The following is a 13,931-nucleotide window of genomic DNA, read 5'->3' as shown; positions in this document are numbered from 1 at the left end:
GTCCACTTCTGTTATAAATTTGGATGGAAAGTTTCAAAATTGGATGGAAAACGAATTCAATGTACAAAAATGCCCTTCTTCACCCTTTTTAAACAACTCACACACACCAGATAACTCTCTCTCTCTCTCTCTCTCTCTCTCTCTCCTTCCTTTCCTCTCCTCCGCAGTTCTTCTCTTCTGTAACAACAAAAAACCCTAAACCCTAAAACCCTCCTCCTACCCTAACCCAGAATTTCCCCCTCTCACCTCTCACACCACCAGCATGACCTCCAGTCACTACTTGGAGGAGATCTCAACAACCTCGTCCTCCTCCTCCCTCCGTGGTCGTGGTGAGATTGTAGAGAGAATGGAGAGGGATTCGAAATTACCTTGTTCAAAGAGAGGAAATTTTTTTGGCCTGAACTTAAGAAACCCAGTGGAGATTTGCAATTGAATCACGGAAAGGAAGCTTGAATCTCGAAATTTCTAGCTGAATTGTGGTGGGTCTGGGTTTATGGAGGATTGGAGAGAGAGAGAGAGAGAGAGAGAGAGAGAGATGTTTGGGAAATTTTAGGGCTCTGATCGTGGTCGTAGGATGAGAAGGAAGAGTGGGGACTTGTTTTTTTTTTTTTTTTTATAGTGGGGCGGGAGAGAGAATATCGGACCTGGAAAAAATTAAATTTTTTCCACATTTGGTACTGGTACCGAATTTTAGATGGTACTGGTACCCAATTTTCTGTCCAAATTAATCTTCTTTGGTACCAGTACCAGTACCAAGTTTTTGGTGGTACAGGTACCATCTGGGGCACAAACTAAGTTCCAAACTTATTTTTTTTCAAAAGGGTACAAATGTAATTTTGTTCGTCTCCGTCATTTTTTTTAACAGAAAATGGGGGAGGGGGTGAAGTTGCTCGAATTTGGTAGTTAGGGGGGTGAAGTTGCTCAATTTAAACTTAAGGGGGTGAACTTGCCAAAATGCGATAGTTTAGGGGGTGTTCTTGCAATTAAGCCCACCCAATATTGAGGATGGTAAGCTCAAAAAGCACAATAAATTAGAAAGGGCGCCGCTATTCGCAACCCTCTATTTACTCCCGTAGCCCACTAAATTTCGGTAAATAATTGTTGAAAATCATAAATAACGTTTCGGTAAATTGCTGTTGAAAACAAGATTATATTTCGGTAACTACATGTCGAAAATATGTTCAACTTTCGGTAAACAACTGCCGAACATGCATTTTCGGTAAACATCTGTTGAAAAAAATATTATATTTCAGTAATTGGATGCTGAAAATATATCTCAATTTCGGTAACTAACTGTCGAGTATAATTGAAAATTTTTAATGGGCTATGAGAGTAAATAAAGGACTGCGAATAGCAGCGCCCATTAGAAAAGGAAACTTTTTCGCGAAGAAGTGTAGAAGCATGAGCTAAATAGAGAAGTCCAGCTGTGTTGCCATTTCAAACGTACAGAGGAGAGGGTTTTAACTTCCAAAAGAGCTATGTACAAAAAAAAATCTCAGAAATCTCCCGGAATGCAGTATTTATGACCGATCATAAAATACGTCGGCATAAAATACGTCGGTATTTTATGACCAGTCACGTATTTTATGACCGATCATAAATACTGCATTCCGGAAAATTTCCGGATAAAATTTCTTTGTACCTAGCGTCCCTTATACATTGGATCAAGCAGCCCTAGTTCAAACTCCATATGCGTTGGATCCAGCAGTGTTCCACCGCAAAAGCTCCCATTAAAAAGAAGTGTTCACTCTTTCCTCTAGGTGGGTAGTGGGTAGGAGGCTACCTTGTTTTCTTTGGGTTTTGAAAATAAAGTGATTTAATAAACTGTAGGATAAACTATTGATGAAACATTATAGTACATACTACATAATGATACGGAAGATATTGATGATGTTTCAAAAGACATCAAGTTGTACTATATAATGTTTACAGTGCTTGCGAAGTTAAAACCTAAAAAGAAACCAAGTTGTTACTACTAGCCAACCTGGCAACCTCCCAGAAGACGAAGCGTTTGCCCAACACAACACGGGAAAAATATGAGTACAATTTTGTTCGTCCTTCTTAAAAGAAGGTGAACATTACCCTCTCTCTTATTGGTTGAAATAGTGTGGACCCCACTACAAAATGATGTCATGCTTACCATGCAATACACTTTTTAGTAAACATGACATCACTTTGTGGTGAGGTCTACATCATTTCAACGAATAAGAATGAGAGTAATGTTCACCCTCTTAAGTGAAGGGTAAACAAAACTCAACTCGAATGGTGAACAAAACTCAACTCGAAAAATATGCGTCGCATGTAAAGAAAAAACACGATGCCAACATTGAAAGATTGTCTCTCTTTTTTTGGGTAAATAGATGGTCTTTGTGTTCTGTGTTAGCGACGAATAGCAGACCAATAGACAATGGAGGCATTAAAATTAGCATATATTATTTGGTTCATCCCTAATCTATGAACTTAGCTAGTTCGTACACAAATAGAGTTGAGAACTTGAAAAGTGATCCAAGGAAGAATATGTCGAAAAAAATAGCAGTACAACGAAATCGAAATAGAAACAACCCAGTAACTGTTTCGAACGACAAGAAAACGTAAAGCATCGGAGATACAAGTAAGTAACACTTGAATTCAGGTCCAACCGGCCTTTGTTCAGATTCTTTTTACCACTTCTGCAACAGTTGAAAGCGAGTTGCTGCAGTATCTGCATAAATTTCGAACTCAATAACCAAAAAAGGCCAACATATTTGAGGCTTTTAGCGGTTTAGAAGAAACCCTGCAATCATCTCTTGTAACGATCCGTTGAGATTTTTATCATACCAAGCAACGAAGTGTAAAGAAGCATAATCAAGAACGAGCCCTTTCTCAACATCTATTGCGATGGTAAACGTGGCATCATCGGGTCTGGTACCGGCTCTCAACATCTCCCTCAATGTCCTCTCTGCATCAGTAATTCTACCCACTCTGCACAGCCTGTAGAAATAAGAGCAGTGAAAGCAACATTATCAAGTTCAATCCCTACTTTAACCATTTCCTTCCTAATTTCTAAGCCAACTTCAGATCTCCCTGCTTGCAAAATCCATCAATAAGCGTGGTGAAAGTGATCTTATCGGTCTTCATACCCCTTGCAGTCATGTCTCCAACTAGGTTTTTTCGCATCAGACATCGCCCCGTTCTTACAGGGGCCATTGGGTGTTTCCACTAATAAAAAAATTGTGAATAATTTGTTGAGAAATATTAAGTTGTTTTCACTAGTAAATAAATTGTTGATAAGTATGTGAGTGAAAAAGTTATTGAGAAAAAAATTTGTTGACAATTTTTTTGTTAGTGTGAACAAAGTGTTGAAATGGAATAACTTTTTTGTTAGCATAAACAACATAGTAAAATGCCTTAAGTTTTTAGCGATTTTTGTTGGTGGATGCACATAATCAAATCAGGTTGTACACCCTTCCCCAACACTTGGTAATAAATTCCCCAAGCCATAGGCCATCAGTGTGTGGTCTCGCCCCAAGGAAGTGGAAGTCGTCATCGAAGATATTCACTACAAAGTTAGATTGGTTAGGATTTATGATTTTCTTTTTATTTGTATATCGGCGAATGTAGTTGAATACACTTGACAACAATGGGTTTGCGAGATTCTGGTATTTGTATTTGAGAAGCTAGACCCTCCTTATTGGTTATTGATGTATTGCTATGCTCTTTTTAATCAATGAAAGTTTCTCACTATGTTTTTAAAAAAAAAAAAAAAAAAGAGTCTTGCCATTCTTGCAATGCCCATTAGTTAAAAACAGTGGAGTAACATCATTTGGAACCAGCCCCCTGAGCTCTCTTAACAAATGCGACGACATCCCCTGAGGATACTAAATAACACTGCCCTCTCACTTTTCAAACAAAAATCAAGATTCCCTTCTCTGTTAATTAAACTCACTAACACTATTCAACTGCCTTGAAAACTCACTTCACAACCTCTCCTAGGTTTGTTGTAGCATTTAGAATAGTGTCCAATTTTCCCATTTCTAAGATGCCGAAAGAACTTGAAACTAAATCACAATTACACGTCTATTTTAATTTCCCAGGAAAAACTAAGCTGGAGACAGATTTATCTATCTTCACGCAATGTGCATGTATGTTTCTTTGATGGGGACTCAATGCGTAGATATCCATCTTTTTCTCCCGACTAAACCACCAAATGGACTCAAGCGTGGCTTCTACTTCATTGACCTGAGAAAAAGACACATTTTGACAGAGTCAGAAACAATGAGAAGTGCTAAGATAACATCAGTGCAAAACCATCTGCCTCTTATAAGGGCCAAAAAATTGCTCACAAAGCTGAGTCTCAATAAACCCTAGAGTTCTTTCCGGGTACCAGATTCAAATTGCAGTTCCTAATATCCATGTTAGAGAAGTCTTTTTCCTCATTGCAAAACTGCACCACCCTTTTGTCCTCAGGACGACACCGCCTGTTGCTAAGTTGTGAAAATACAGAGATGGTAAATAGGACATGGCGCTTTTTCACTTGGATGAGGTTGATAACGACTCAATAATACTTTTTCCAAACACACTGCCTTAGGAATCTAAGATAAGTTTATCGCGTCTCAGAAGAGACTACAGAGAAAAGATGTGCTCTAGCTATCAGATTCCTCCCAAATCCCCTCCTCTTAGAACTCGGAGACAAAATCTCTTCATCCTCCTGACAGTAGTACTCAATCCATGAGGATATTAGCCAACTTATCTACCTTATGGGTTGTATTTTAAAACTACAACTAGCACAAGTATAGCATCCGAATCGATCGCTTGCAGTATGCTGAAGAGTAGAAAGTTCACGAAGTGTGAGCTTTCTTCTCCAAAGGCTTCAGCAGGATGCAAGGAACTAACACCATTGAAGAGACCCTTACAAGTTGCCCGACAGCAACTCATGCCCACAAAATTTAAAACAATTTAGGGACTAACCAATGACGAGAACAAAAAGATTAGGCTGTTAATATGTTCATAAAGATTGACTAGCAAGTAAGAAGTCAGAAACACCAGAAACCAGCTCTAACAAAATCAATCATGTAAATCCAAGAGTCAGCTGATTTAGCAGTACAATAAAAAGGAAAAAGAAAGGGGGAAAAGGGGGCATTCTTCCGAAAAGAAACCTGCTCCAGCTGAGATAGTACTCAATTCATCTGGGGAATTCAAGAATCCAACAAACCCGTACGCTGAATTCAACCGCAGTGCCTCACTTTCTACAGAAACAAAAATTGCTCCACATGTGCAGCAAGGAAAAAATATCACGTAAATTTAGTATTTCTTCACCTAATCATCGTGAATAGGATGCAAGTGAGCATTACTTTTGCACTCGGAAAGACCATCCCTAAAATGATAGTAAATGTGGGATGGTCAACCGAGCAACAGATGACAAACCATAGACACCGAGCAGATAAGCAAAAAGAGAAGATTGAAGGTTTCCAGATAGATTAGCAAGTTAGAACCACCAAAAATTAGTCAAACTTATAACTATCGCTCTGTTGTGGAACCAATCAACCAATTAAGCCAATCAACAAGAATGAAAAAAGTAGATTAGACGCCGCAATAATGTACATAAAGTATATCAGTCGCTGCAATAATGTTCACAAAATCAGAGAGATACTTGATTGCGGAAGAAAAGGTACCACTATCAAGGTTACAAGTTCCTGAATTGCTAGAGAACCATATTTATCGATTCTAAGCAGTAGATATTGCTAAATTTCATTTATTGTGCAGCTTTCCAACAAGAGACAGCACTTAAGACTCGCCCCTTCCATGCCTGCAGCATCCAGTTGCCGTCCTCGTCCACCGCAAAATCCTCGTGGTAACCCAACTTGACTTTAGCCCTCACATCCTCGACTATATCATGGTCGAGTGGGAGTTGCTTGAGCCCAACCCTTGTATTACGAATTTGCCACTGCTTATATGTCTCTGGCCTTATAATCCTCTCAGTACCCTCACAAGCGACAACACTCATTGCAGCCCTCCCAAGGACATCTCTCTCATAAAGGATCCTTCCCTCATGTTCAAGCGGTAAAACAGCATCAAACATATCAAAGGTTGCATGTGATTGGAAAAGTAAATCACGGAAACGCGAGACAAAGAAGGGGGCACTGTATGACCCATTGACAATGCTATGAAAAAACAAATCCGGTTTAACAGTCTTGATTAATTTCAGAACGGCGTCCCTTGGACTGTCCGCGTCTACTGTTGCATCATCAGAGACGTACCTCATCCGGTTCAAACAATTGACAACAAGCACCTCATCTCTCTGAATCTTGAGATCCTCAAGTCTAATAGTATCCCATTGCTTTACCACACCATTGAACTCAAATGGGACATGAAATCTCTCACAGTAATAGGCCAATCGACGTTCAGCCTCCTCAACCCTTTCTGCTGGCCGAAAACCAGGTTGCGGAAAGTCTATTCCAGTAAGACGAACACTAGGAGGCCCACCAGGCCTCTGGGAGAGATTCTGAAAAAGGCCAGGCCATTGAAAGCCATGTATGATTCCAAAATCAATTATGTGAATCCTCGTTGCTTTCTCAGAAAGTTTCCAAATCATCTTGTTTGCGAAGAAATTCAACATCTTTCTGAAAGGGCTTGCTTTAACATATGCCAGGTAAGCTGCTAGTGTTTCAGCAGCTGTTAGCCTCTTGCTCAAAAACGATGCATCTAACGCTCTCCCAGTGCCAGCGAGGCGCGCCTCAAGGGCATCCGCCAAGTAATGAGCCATTCTTTCAGTACCATTGCCGGTAGGAGAAGAGTGTTGCCGGATCTGCTTTAGCAGTTCATAAGCAGTTACGCTATCGAAAACCGCAGCTTGTGCACACTGAGTTAAGAGAGACACAAGATCCACCACTTCCCTCTTGTTGCCTTGATTCTTAGCACGTGCCTTTCGTCCACGTGATCCTTTTGACTGCCCATTCTTCTGCAGCTTTCCACCCAATCCACCACTTGAGGCTTCAGAAACAATACGAGCTGAGGACTCGTCCTTGTGTAGATGAGGATTCATCGCAGGACAAAGCAACACCTCATACATCCAGGATTGCTCATCAGAGTCTTCATCATAACCGGCCAACTGCTTGTTACTCCTGCCCATTTCCAAACAATCACCATCCTCGTTGCAATGATTTCTCATTCCCCTTGATCGACACATTAAGTGCTCCCCAAAATTCTTCTCAGCCTCGGACAGCAACCTCAAAGCCTTTTCATTTTGCTCTAAGATGTTACTCTTGTGTTCTTCCTCTGGTAGCATGCGTGTCAACTGGGAGCTTGCTTGGCTCACCTCAGATGGATCTAAAACCTGAAACGAATTAACGAGAGAGTCCACTGTCCCACGAGAAACACTCGAAGAACCAAAAGTTTTTGAATTTGTCTGCATAGCATAGTCCAAGTTGCAATGAGCACCAGAAAATCCAAGCTTATTTTGATCACTGATCGAGGTTGAATCACCAATTATACTGTCAACAGATGCAACACTGTTGTTAACCCCGACACTATTGCAAGTCCTAGTGAACTCATCATTTGGGCTATCAACATTTTCAGCTATACTAAGTGGGTTATGAAGGACATCATACAAGGATTTCTCAGCTGCTTGGAGAGCCAAGCTATACTCGATCAAGCCGGGCCGATTTTCCAAGTCGTCATCATCATCTTCCATAAGCATCTGGCTTATGCAATTGAGTGCAGTTTCGCTTACATCCGTCCGCTCGATATCATCCGGCCGCTCAAAATCGTCCAACGTATACAGAGTCTTATCTGGAAGACTTCGAATAAGATCACTGAATTCGAGACCTTTTACCAGGCTGTGGTCCGAGATTGAAGGAACCAATATGTGGTCAAAGCCGCACAAATTTACTGACTTGGGTTTCTCACATCCTTGCACTTGTTTGCCCATTAAAACTCCAAAATTCCAAGAAATTCCAGGAAAATAACAGAATAATGCAGGAAAAAGCTAATTCCAACAAATTGAGCCCATAGACATGATTCGATACACATAAAAATGGAAAAAGCTTAGCTTTAGAACAGGTGAGAGGAAGGACGGAAGAGTACCAGGAGGTCCTTAGTTAGATCTGCACACATGTTGGGTATATTTTCACTTGGGCAATAATCTGAACCTCTCAATGTTTGTTTATCTCTTTCTTTTCTTTTGGGCGTCAACCTCAATGTTAGATTGTAGGATTTCCAGACAGAAAGGAAGGTTGCTTGTGGAGTAGATGCTTTCGGCAGCTGGGTGACTGGGTCAACCCAGAAAAAAATGGACTCATTTCAGTGTCCCTAGACCATTTCTCTAAAGAGAAGATGTGTCCAAAAGATTCTTCTCTTTCTCTTATTTCTTACTATAAAATTAGAGTCTCGTACGAAATGAAAGTGCAATTTTCGGATTATAATGTAAAATTAGAGTCTCGTATGAAATGAAGTGCAATTTTCGAGTTTCATTCAACTAAATTTAAAGATATCGGTTAGTTCTTTTCCGTTCTTTAATTTGGTGTCAAAAAATATCAAAATATAACGAGCAGAAGTACTTTATTATCTTCTTCAAAATTGCACATCTTTTTAGAGGAAACTGTCAAAACGGGAAGGTGGAAAGTATCAACAAAATATATAAACTGGACGGTTTGGAGTCTTTGGACCATGAAAAGGACCGGGCACTGGCTTGCAAATTAAATAAATCGCACCATGCAGCTGGGTTACCTCTCAACTTGTGTAGAGTCACCTCCAGAATGGAGTAGGAAATGGGAAAAGGTGTAGTTTGACTTTTGATCATGTGAATGGGTTCATAAAAAAGGATCTATCTATCATAGGTCTGATCGGAAAAAATTAAAAATATGTCATAGATTCGTAGTCCAGTTTTTTAATCCAGTATTCTGAAGGTAGGATTTTTTTTTTTTTTTGGATCAGATTCTGAAGGTAGGATTGAACCCCCGTCCAGTGTTTACCTCCTCCGGTTTGGTCTAGTTTTGGTCATCTGCAACAATGATTGGAATTTGGAACCGCTCACATCTCCAGTTTTGGTCTCTTCTACAATCCCAATGGATTTGTTGGAGATTGTCGATGTGTCAATATGATTTGGCATTATGGACGAGTTTTGATGGACTAGAAGTTTAGTAGTAGTAATAATATCAATTACACCAAAATTTTAGAAGGGCCCGTTTAAATCTGTACGTCGCCTAATCAATAAAATATTCAAAATCTCATACTCTTTCTGTCCCAAAATGTTTGTCCTGTCCGCAAAACGGAATCTTAAAAATAATACAATTTTTGCAAGAAAAATTCAAAAGTTTTTTAACAACTTATTAGATATCAATAAGTTTTATTAATTTGTGAAAAAAGTTTGAATTTTTTCTTTAAAAATTGCATAATTTTTAAGTTATCGTTTTGCGGACCGGACAAACAATTTGGGACGGGGGGAGTATTTTGTTCAGCCCATGTTTCGAAGCTGGTTAACAGAACTTCCACTGTATTGGTCGGTTGGTAACCCCACTGTAACGGGGTGTTAATGGTGAAGACGGATGGTGCGGTGGATGATCTTGGTAATGCAGCTTGCAGGGGACTGATTCATGACCATAATGGTACTGTTATCGTGGGTTTCCAAAGGAAAATTGGGAGCTGCTCGGTGATGGCGGCAGAATTATGGGGCCGGATGGGCTCATGTTAGCTAAGGACCTTAATTGTTCAAATATTTTTCTTTGCACTGATGCTTTTGCGGTGATCAAGGCCATTCAGGACCGGAGTCAATCAAGTGCTCATCCTCTTGTAGCAAATCAAACATGATTACCGGGAGGCTAAATTGGTGTGCCAATATTCTAGCAAAGAATGCGTTATCCCTAGCTTTGGGTTTTAGTTGCTTTAATGTTGTTCCATCTTGTTTGTTATTTCAATTAAATGCAGACTCTATAGAAGTTAAATACCCCAGACTTATTTTTATACGTAATCTACGTTTTTCCATTCACTACCCAAAAAAAGAAAAGAAAGAGTGATTTGTCTACATAAAGGATTATTCTACCAAAATTTTGCAATGGTACAAATAACCAGATTCAGTGGAGAGAATGTAGAGGCATCTCCACCCTCCCAATTAGGTGAAGCGATCCAATCATGAAAGGAATGTAACACTGGTATTCTTTGATGTCTTCTGATGAAACAACATCAACATCTTTTGTATCATAAAATTGGCTAGTATATGTTTTTTCACAATACATATATAATCTGACAGTTTATTCTCAAAATCGTACAAATCAGTTTAGTATTTTTCCTGACAAATGGAATCTGAGTGATGATCACACAACCCGAGAGAAAAAAAAAAAAAAAAAAACCTATTGCAGCAAAAGTTCAATCGGCTAATTATTGAACGATGATAGGTTCAAAGGAACGATTTCAATCAGACGAACAAGCTCAGGATGATCCCTGCTTCCCCCTCCCCTGGCCTGCATTCACGGATAAAGATCCTCAAGCTGTCAAGCACCAGCAAAAACCAATAGAAAATCATGAGCAGAAAACCATGTGCTCATAGAGTTTCTGTTCATAACTTCATATATCTGTTGATGTAGATATCCGGATCAAACTGATTTTTTTTAAAAGATGCCTTGCAAATGAATAATTCATATAACTGTTGTGGGGCCAAATAAGTTAAAGTTTGGAGGCGTTTAGAGGTATGGAGGTGTGAGCTCCCCGCCAGTATATGAGTATAAACAAAGTGATCAAGACTTCAAACAAGAGCCAAACTTCCATTGAAGGCAACAAACATAGATTTAGTCACTCTGAATACCCAGTTCCAAAAGATTCATATTCTATCCAAGTTACAGCAGAAGGAGCGAGAGCGAGGTGATACGCCCAAACCCAGTTACAATACAGCCCCCTTGAACAGATCTCGACTATCGTCAACTGTCTGCATCTATAGCCAGTTAAAGTATCTACCCCAAATTCTTAGGTACTTTCCGTCCAGTTCAATTTTCAAATGTTTCTGGAAAGCTTCCTTTCTCAAGCTAACGGAAACAAAATTTTGAGTGTTGTCCCTGCGTTATGCAGTTGAGGTTGATTTGTTGAAGCAACTGACGTCCACATAAATTTCAAATTCAATATCCAAAAAGGCCAACATATTTGAGGCTTTCAGCGATTAAGAAGAAACACTGCAATCATCTCTTGTAACGATCCTTTGAGGTTCTATCAGAGCTACCAAGTAACGAAGTATAGGAAGCATAATCAAGAACGAGCCCTTTCTCGCCACGAAGTAGCTTATCAAAATCCTCTGAATTCCCATGCTTGCCATGCCCTTCTAACAGGATGTTGTATGTAATATCATCCGGAACCACCCCAACATTAAGCATCGCGTCTAATAGCATTTGAGCATTTTTCATTTGCCCTTGTTTGCACAACCCATTCATGAGCACATTATAGGTTACAACACCAATCCGACGTCCATCATTCTGCATGTCCTTTAGCAACTTGAAACCCATTTTAACATCCCCCATTTTACAAAAACCATCAATTACCATAGTAAATGCGGCATCATCAGGTCTCATACCGACTCTCAACATCTCCCTCAATGTCCTCTCTGCATCAGTAACTCTTCCCACTCTGCACAGCCCAGTAATAAGGGCAGTGAAAGCAACATTATCAAGTTCAATCCCTTCCTTAACCATTTCCTTCCTAATTTCTAAAGCCGAATTCAAATCTCCCTCCTTGCAAAATCCATCAATAAGTGTAGTGAAAGTGATCTTATCGGGCTTCAAACCCCTTTCAGTCATTTCTCCAACTAGGTTTTTCGCATCCGACAACACACCCTTCTTGCAGAGACCATTGATTAGAGTGTTGTACATAACCAAATCAGGTTTTACACCTTTACTCAACATCTGCTGATAAATTTCCATAGCCATTTCAGTCCTGCCATTCTTGCAATGCCCATTAATTAAAGTAGTAAAAGTAACATCATTTGGAACCAACCCTCTCTCAGACATTTCATCAAACAATTGGTTTGCATCATCTAACCTACCATCCCGGCACAACCCATTTATCAAGACACTAAAAGTAAACACATCAGGCAAAACATTACTCTCCTCCATAACCCTTTTCAAACTGAACCCTTCACCCAAATCACACAATTTACAATACCCATTAATCAAAGTATTGAAACTAACAACACTAGGCCTCAAACCCCATTTCCCAATCTCATCAAACACCACTTTAGCTTCTCCAACTCTACCATCCCTACAAAAACTATGCATCAAAATGTTAAATTTATACACATTGGGAGGAAACCCACAAGCCAAAATCTCCGAATAAAACCCCCATGCCGCAGAGGGCGAATTCGACCTCATTAAAAGGTCAAGCACCCGACCACAGGGTTTAAACGGGATGGAAATTCGATACTTTCGGACCAACCGGATGCACTGGATCGCGTCCGGGATAAACCCGCAATCAATGTAAGCATTCATGAGAGCACCAAACACAAAATTAGACTGATGGGTACCTCTGGTTTCGATAAGAGAGGCGAAAACCGAAGCGGCTGAGTCTTTCCCTTTTCGAGAGATGAGGACATGGATTAGAGTTTGGGATTGCGAGTGCAACTGGTGAGAGGAGAGGAAGTGGGCCATGGTGGAGTAGGAGTGGATGGTGTGGCGGAAAGGGGGGTGGGAAGAGAGGAAGGTGAAGAAGGAGAGGAGAGAGAGTGGGGGGAGAGAGAGAGGGTTGAGGTTGATGAGGTTGACGATGTGGGTGGGTGTGAGGGAAGGGATGAGTTTTTTGAGGGGTTTGGTTTGGGAGTCTTTGATGGCGTGAGAGAGGGTTAGAAGGATTGGGTCTTGGGTTTGGTGGTTGGGTGGTGGTGGGGTGTACCATGTGGTGGTGGCGGTGGTGGCTGAGGAGGAGAGATGGGAAGAAGGTCGTGTGATTTTCAGGGGGGGCATTTCTGGTCTCTGGGATTTGGCTGTCTGGGGAGTTTGATTCAACTGTTCATTTGATCAACCATGAAGAAATTGGGCGAAATTGTGAAGGTGCCATTAACATTAAGGTCGCGTGACACAGAGGGAGAAATTTGCCAAGGATGCAGATCCTCAACGTTGATTAAATTTCTGGCGTTAAACACTAGTAATTAATTTATGCAACATAATTTTTTAGTTTTGCTTTTATTTAATTCTTTTTGTGTTTCTTTGTTTTACGTTAAATTTTTAAAAAAATATGGGTAAGTAAGGTCGAGAGAAATCGAAAAAGTAAAACTTTATGACTTTTACACAAGTATTTTAAGAAATATCCAAGAAAAAATTCAAAAACTGATTTTTTGAGCTTTTCTTTAGATATTTCCCAAAATACTTGTATATAAGTCATAATTTTTTACTTTTTTAATTCCTCTCATCTTTACTCAGCCATATCACATAAAAGTTTTGCATAAAACTACAAATGTCAAAAAAAATTGACCAAGTTTGAAAAAAAAATTATTCTGCATAAGTTAATCATTAACGTAAACAAGACTGGAGGGGACTGTTGTCCCTTGAAGGGACAGCAGCGTGCTGTCCCGGCCAAGGGGGCCCCGCTCTGGTCTCGCTCCAACAATCGGAAATGTTCACTTCGTAGAGCTCGTCAAGTTGAACAATTATGTAAAAAATCAGCTCGATCGGATATCATTAAGTGCCTCATCGAAACCTTTTCGTCTTGAAAAGAATGGATCCGAAACACTGAATCGAATCTACTAGAACCCATTGTTGGAAAGTTATATGTGTTCCGATCAGGCACTTAAAGATATCCGATCAAATTGATTTTTTGCATACTTGTTCAACTCGACGAGCTCTACGAAGTGAACGTTTCCGATCGTTAGAGCGAGACCGGAGCGGGACCCCATAGGCCAGGACAGTAGCCCCCCAGGTACGCGTAAACACCCCCGCCCGTAAATAAACCAAGCCGAACTCGAACATGCCAATGCTTGGTTCAAC

The 13,931-nt window shown here is 40.2% G+C and overlaps 2 protein-coding genes across 4 annotated transcripts; both read right to left on the bottom strand.

Annotated features, from left to right (window-relative positions):
- Positions 1-5,538: 5,538 nt before the first annotated feature.
- Positions 5,539-8,362, bottom strand: LOC131304423 (scarecrow-like protein 14). 2 transcript variants are annotated; one of them, XM_058331652.1, is made up of 2 exons: positions 8,062-8,282; positions 5,539-7,893 (listed from the first exon to the last, which is right to left on the bottom strand). In XM_058331652.1, the coding sequence occupies exon 2, from the start codon at positions 7,673-7,675 to the stop codon at positions 5,732-5,734; it is 1,944 nt and encodes a 647-aa protein (XP_058187635.1). In that variant the 5' UTR covers positions 7,676-7,893; positions 8,062-8,282; the 3' UTR covers positions 5,539-5,731. The 2 variants fall into 2 exon arrangements, with proteins under 2 accessions (XP_058187635.1, XP_058187634.1); XM_058331651.1 differs by having other exon boundaries at positions 5,539-8,362.
- Positions 8,363-10,139: 1,777 nt separating this feature from the next.
- LOC131304422 (putative pentatricopeptide repeat-containing protein At1g09680) lies at positions 10,140-13,022 on the bottom strand. 2 transcript variants are annotated; one of them, XM_058331650.1, is made up of 2 exons: positions 12,476-12,983; positions 10,140-12,222 (listed from the first exon to the last, which is right to left on the bottom strand). In XM_058331650.1, exons 1-2 carry the CDS (start codon positions 12,841-12,843, stop codon positions 11,142-11,144), a joined length of 1,449 nt encoding a protein of 482 aa, XP_058187633.1. In that variant the 5' UTR covers positions 12,844-12,983; the 3' UTR covers positions 10,140-11,141. The 2 variants fall into 2 exon arrangements, with proteins under 2 accessions (XP_058187633.1, XP_058187632.1); XM_058331649.1 differs by having other exon boundaries at positions 10,140-13,022.
- Positions 13,023-13,931: the final 909 nt, after the last annotated feature.

Source organism: Rhododendron vialii, chromosome 10a (assembly GCF_030253575.1).
Source record: "Rhododendron vialii isolate Sample 1 chromosome 10a, ASM3025357v1".
In the NCBI taxonomy this organism is placed as follows: domain Eukaryota; kingdom Viridiplantae; phylum Streptophyta; class Magnoliopsida; order Ericales; family Ericaceae; genus Rhododendron; species Rhododendron vialii.
The sequence above is the reverse complement of the archived record's forward strand: the minus strand, read 5'-3'. Positions and strand labels throughout refer to the sequence as shown.

Coding starts and splice junctions, on each gene's coding strand:
- LOC131304423 (XM_058331651.1), bottom strand. CDS start 7,906: ATGGGCAAACAAGTGCAAGGATGTGAGAAACCCAAGTCAGTAAATTTG.
- LOC131304422 (XM_058331649.1), bottom strand. CDS start 12,911: ATGCCCCCCCTGAAAATCACACGACCTTCTTCCCATCTCTCCTCCTCA.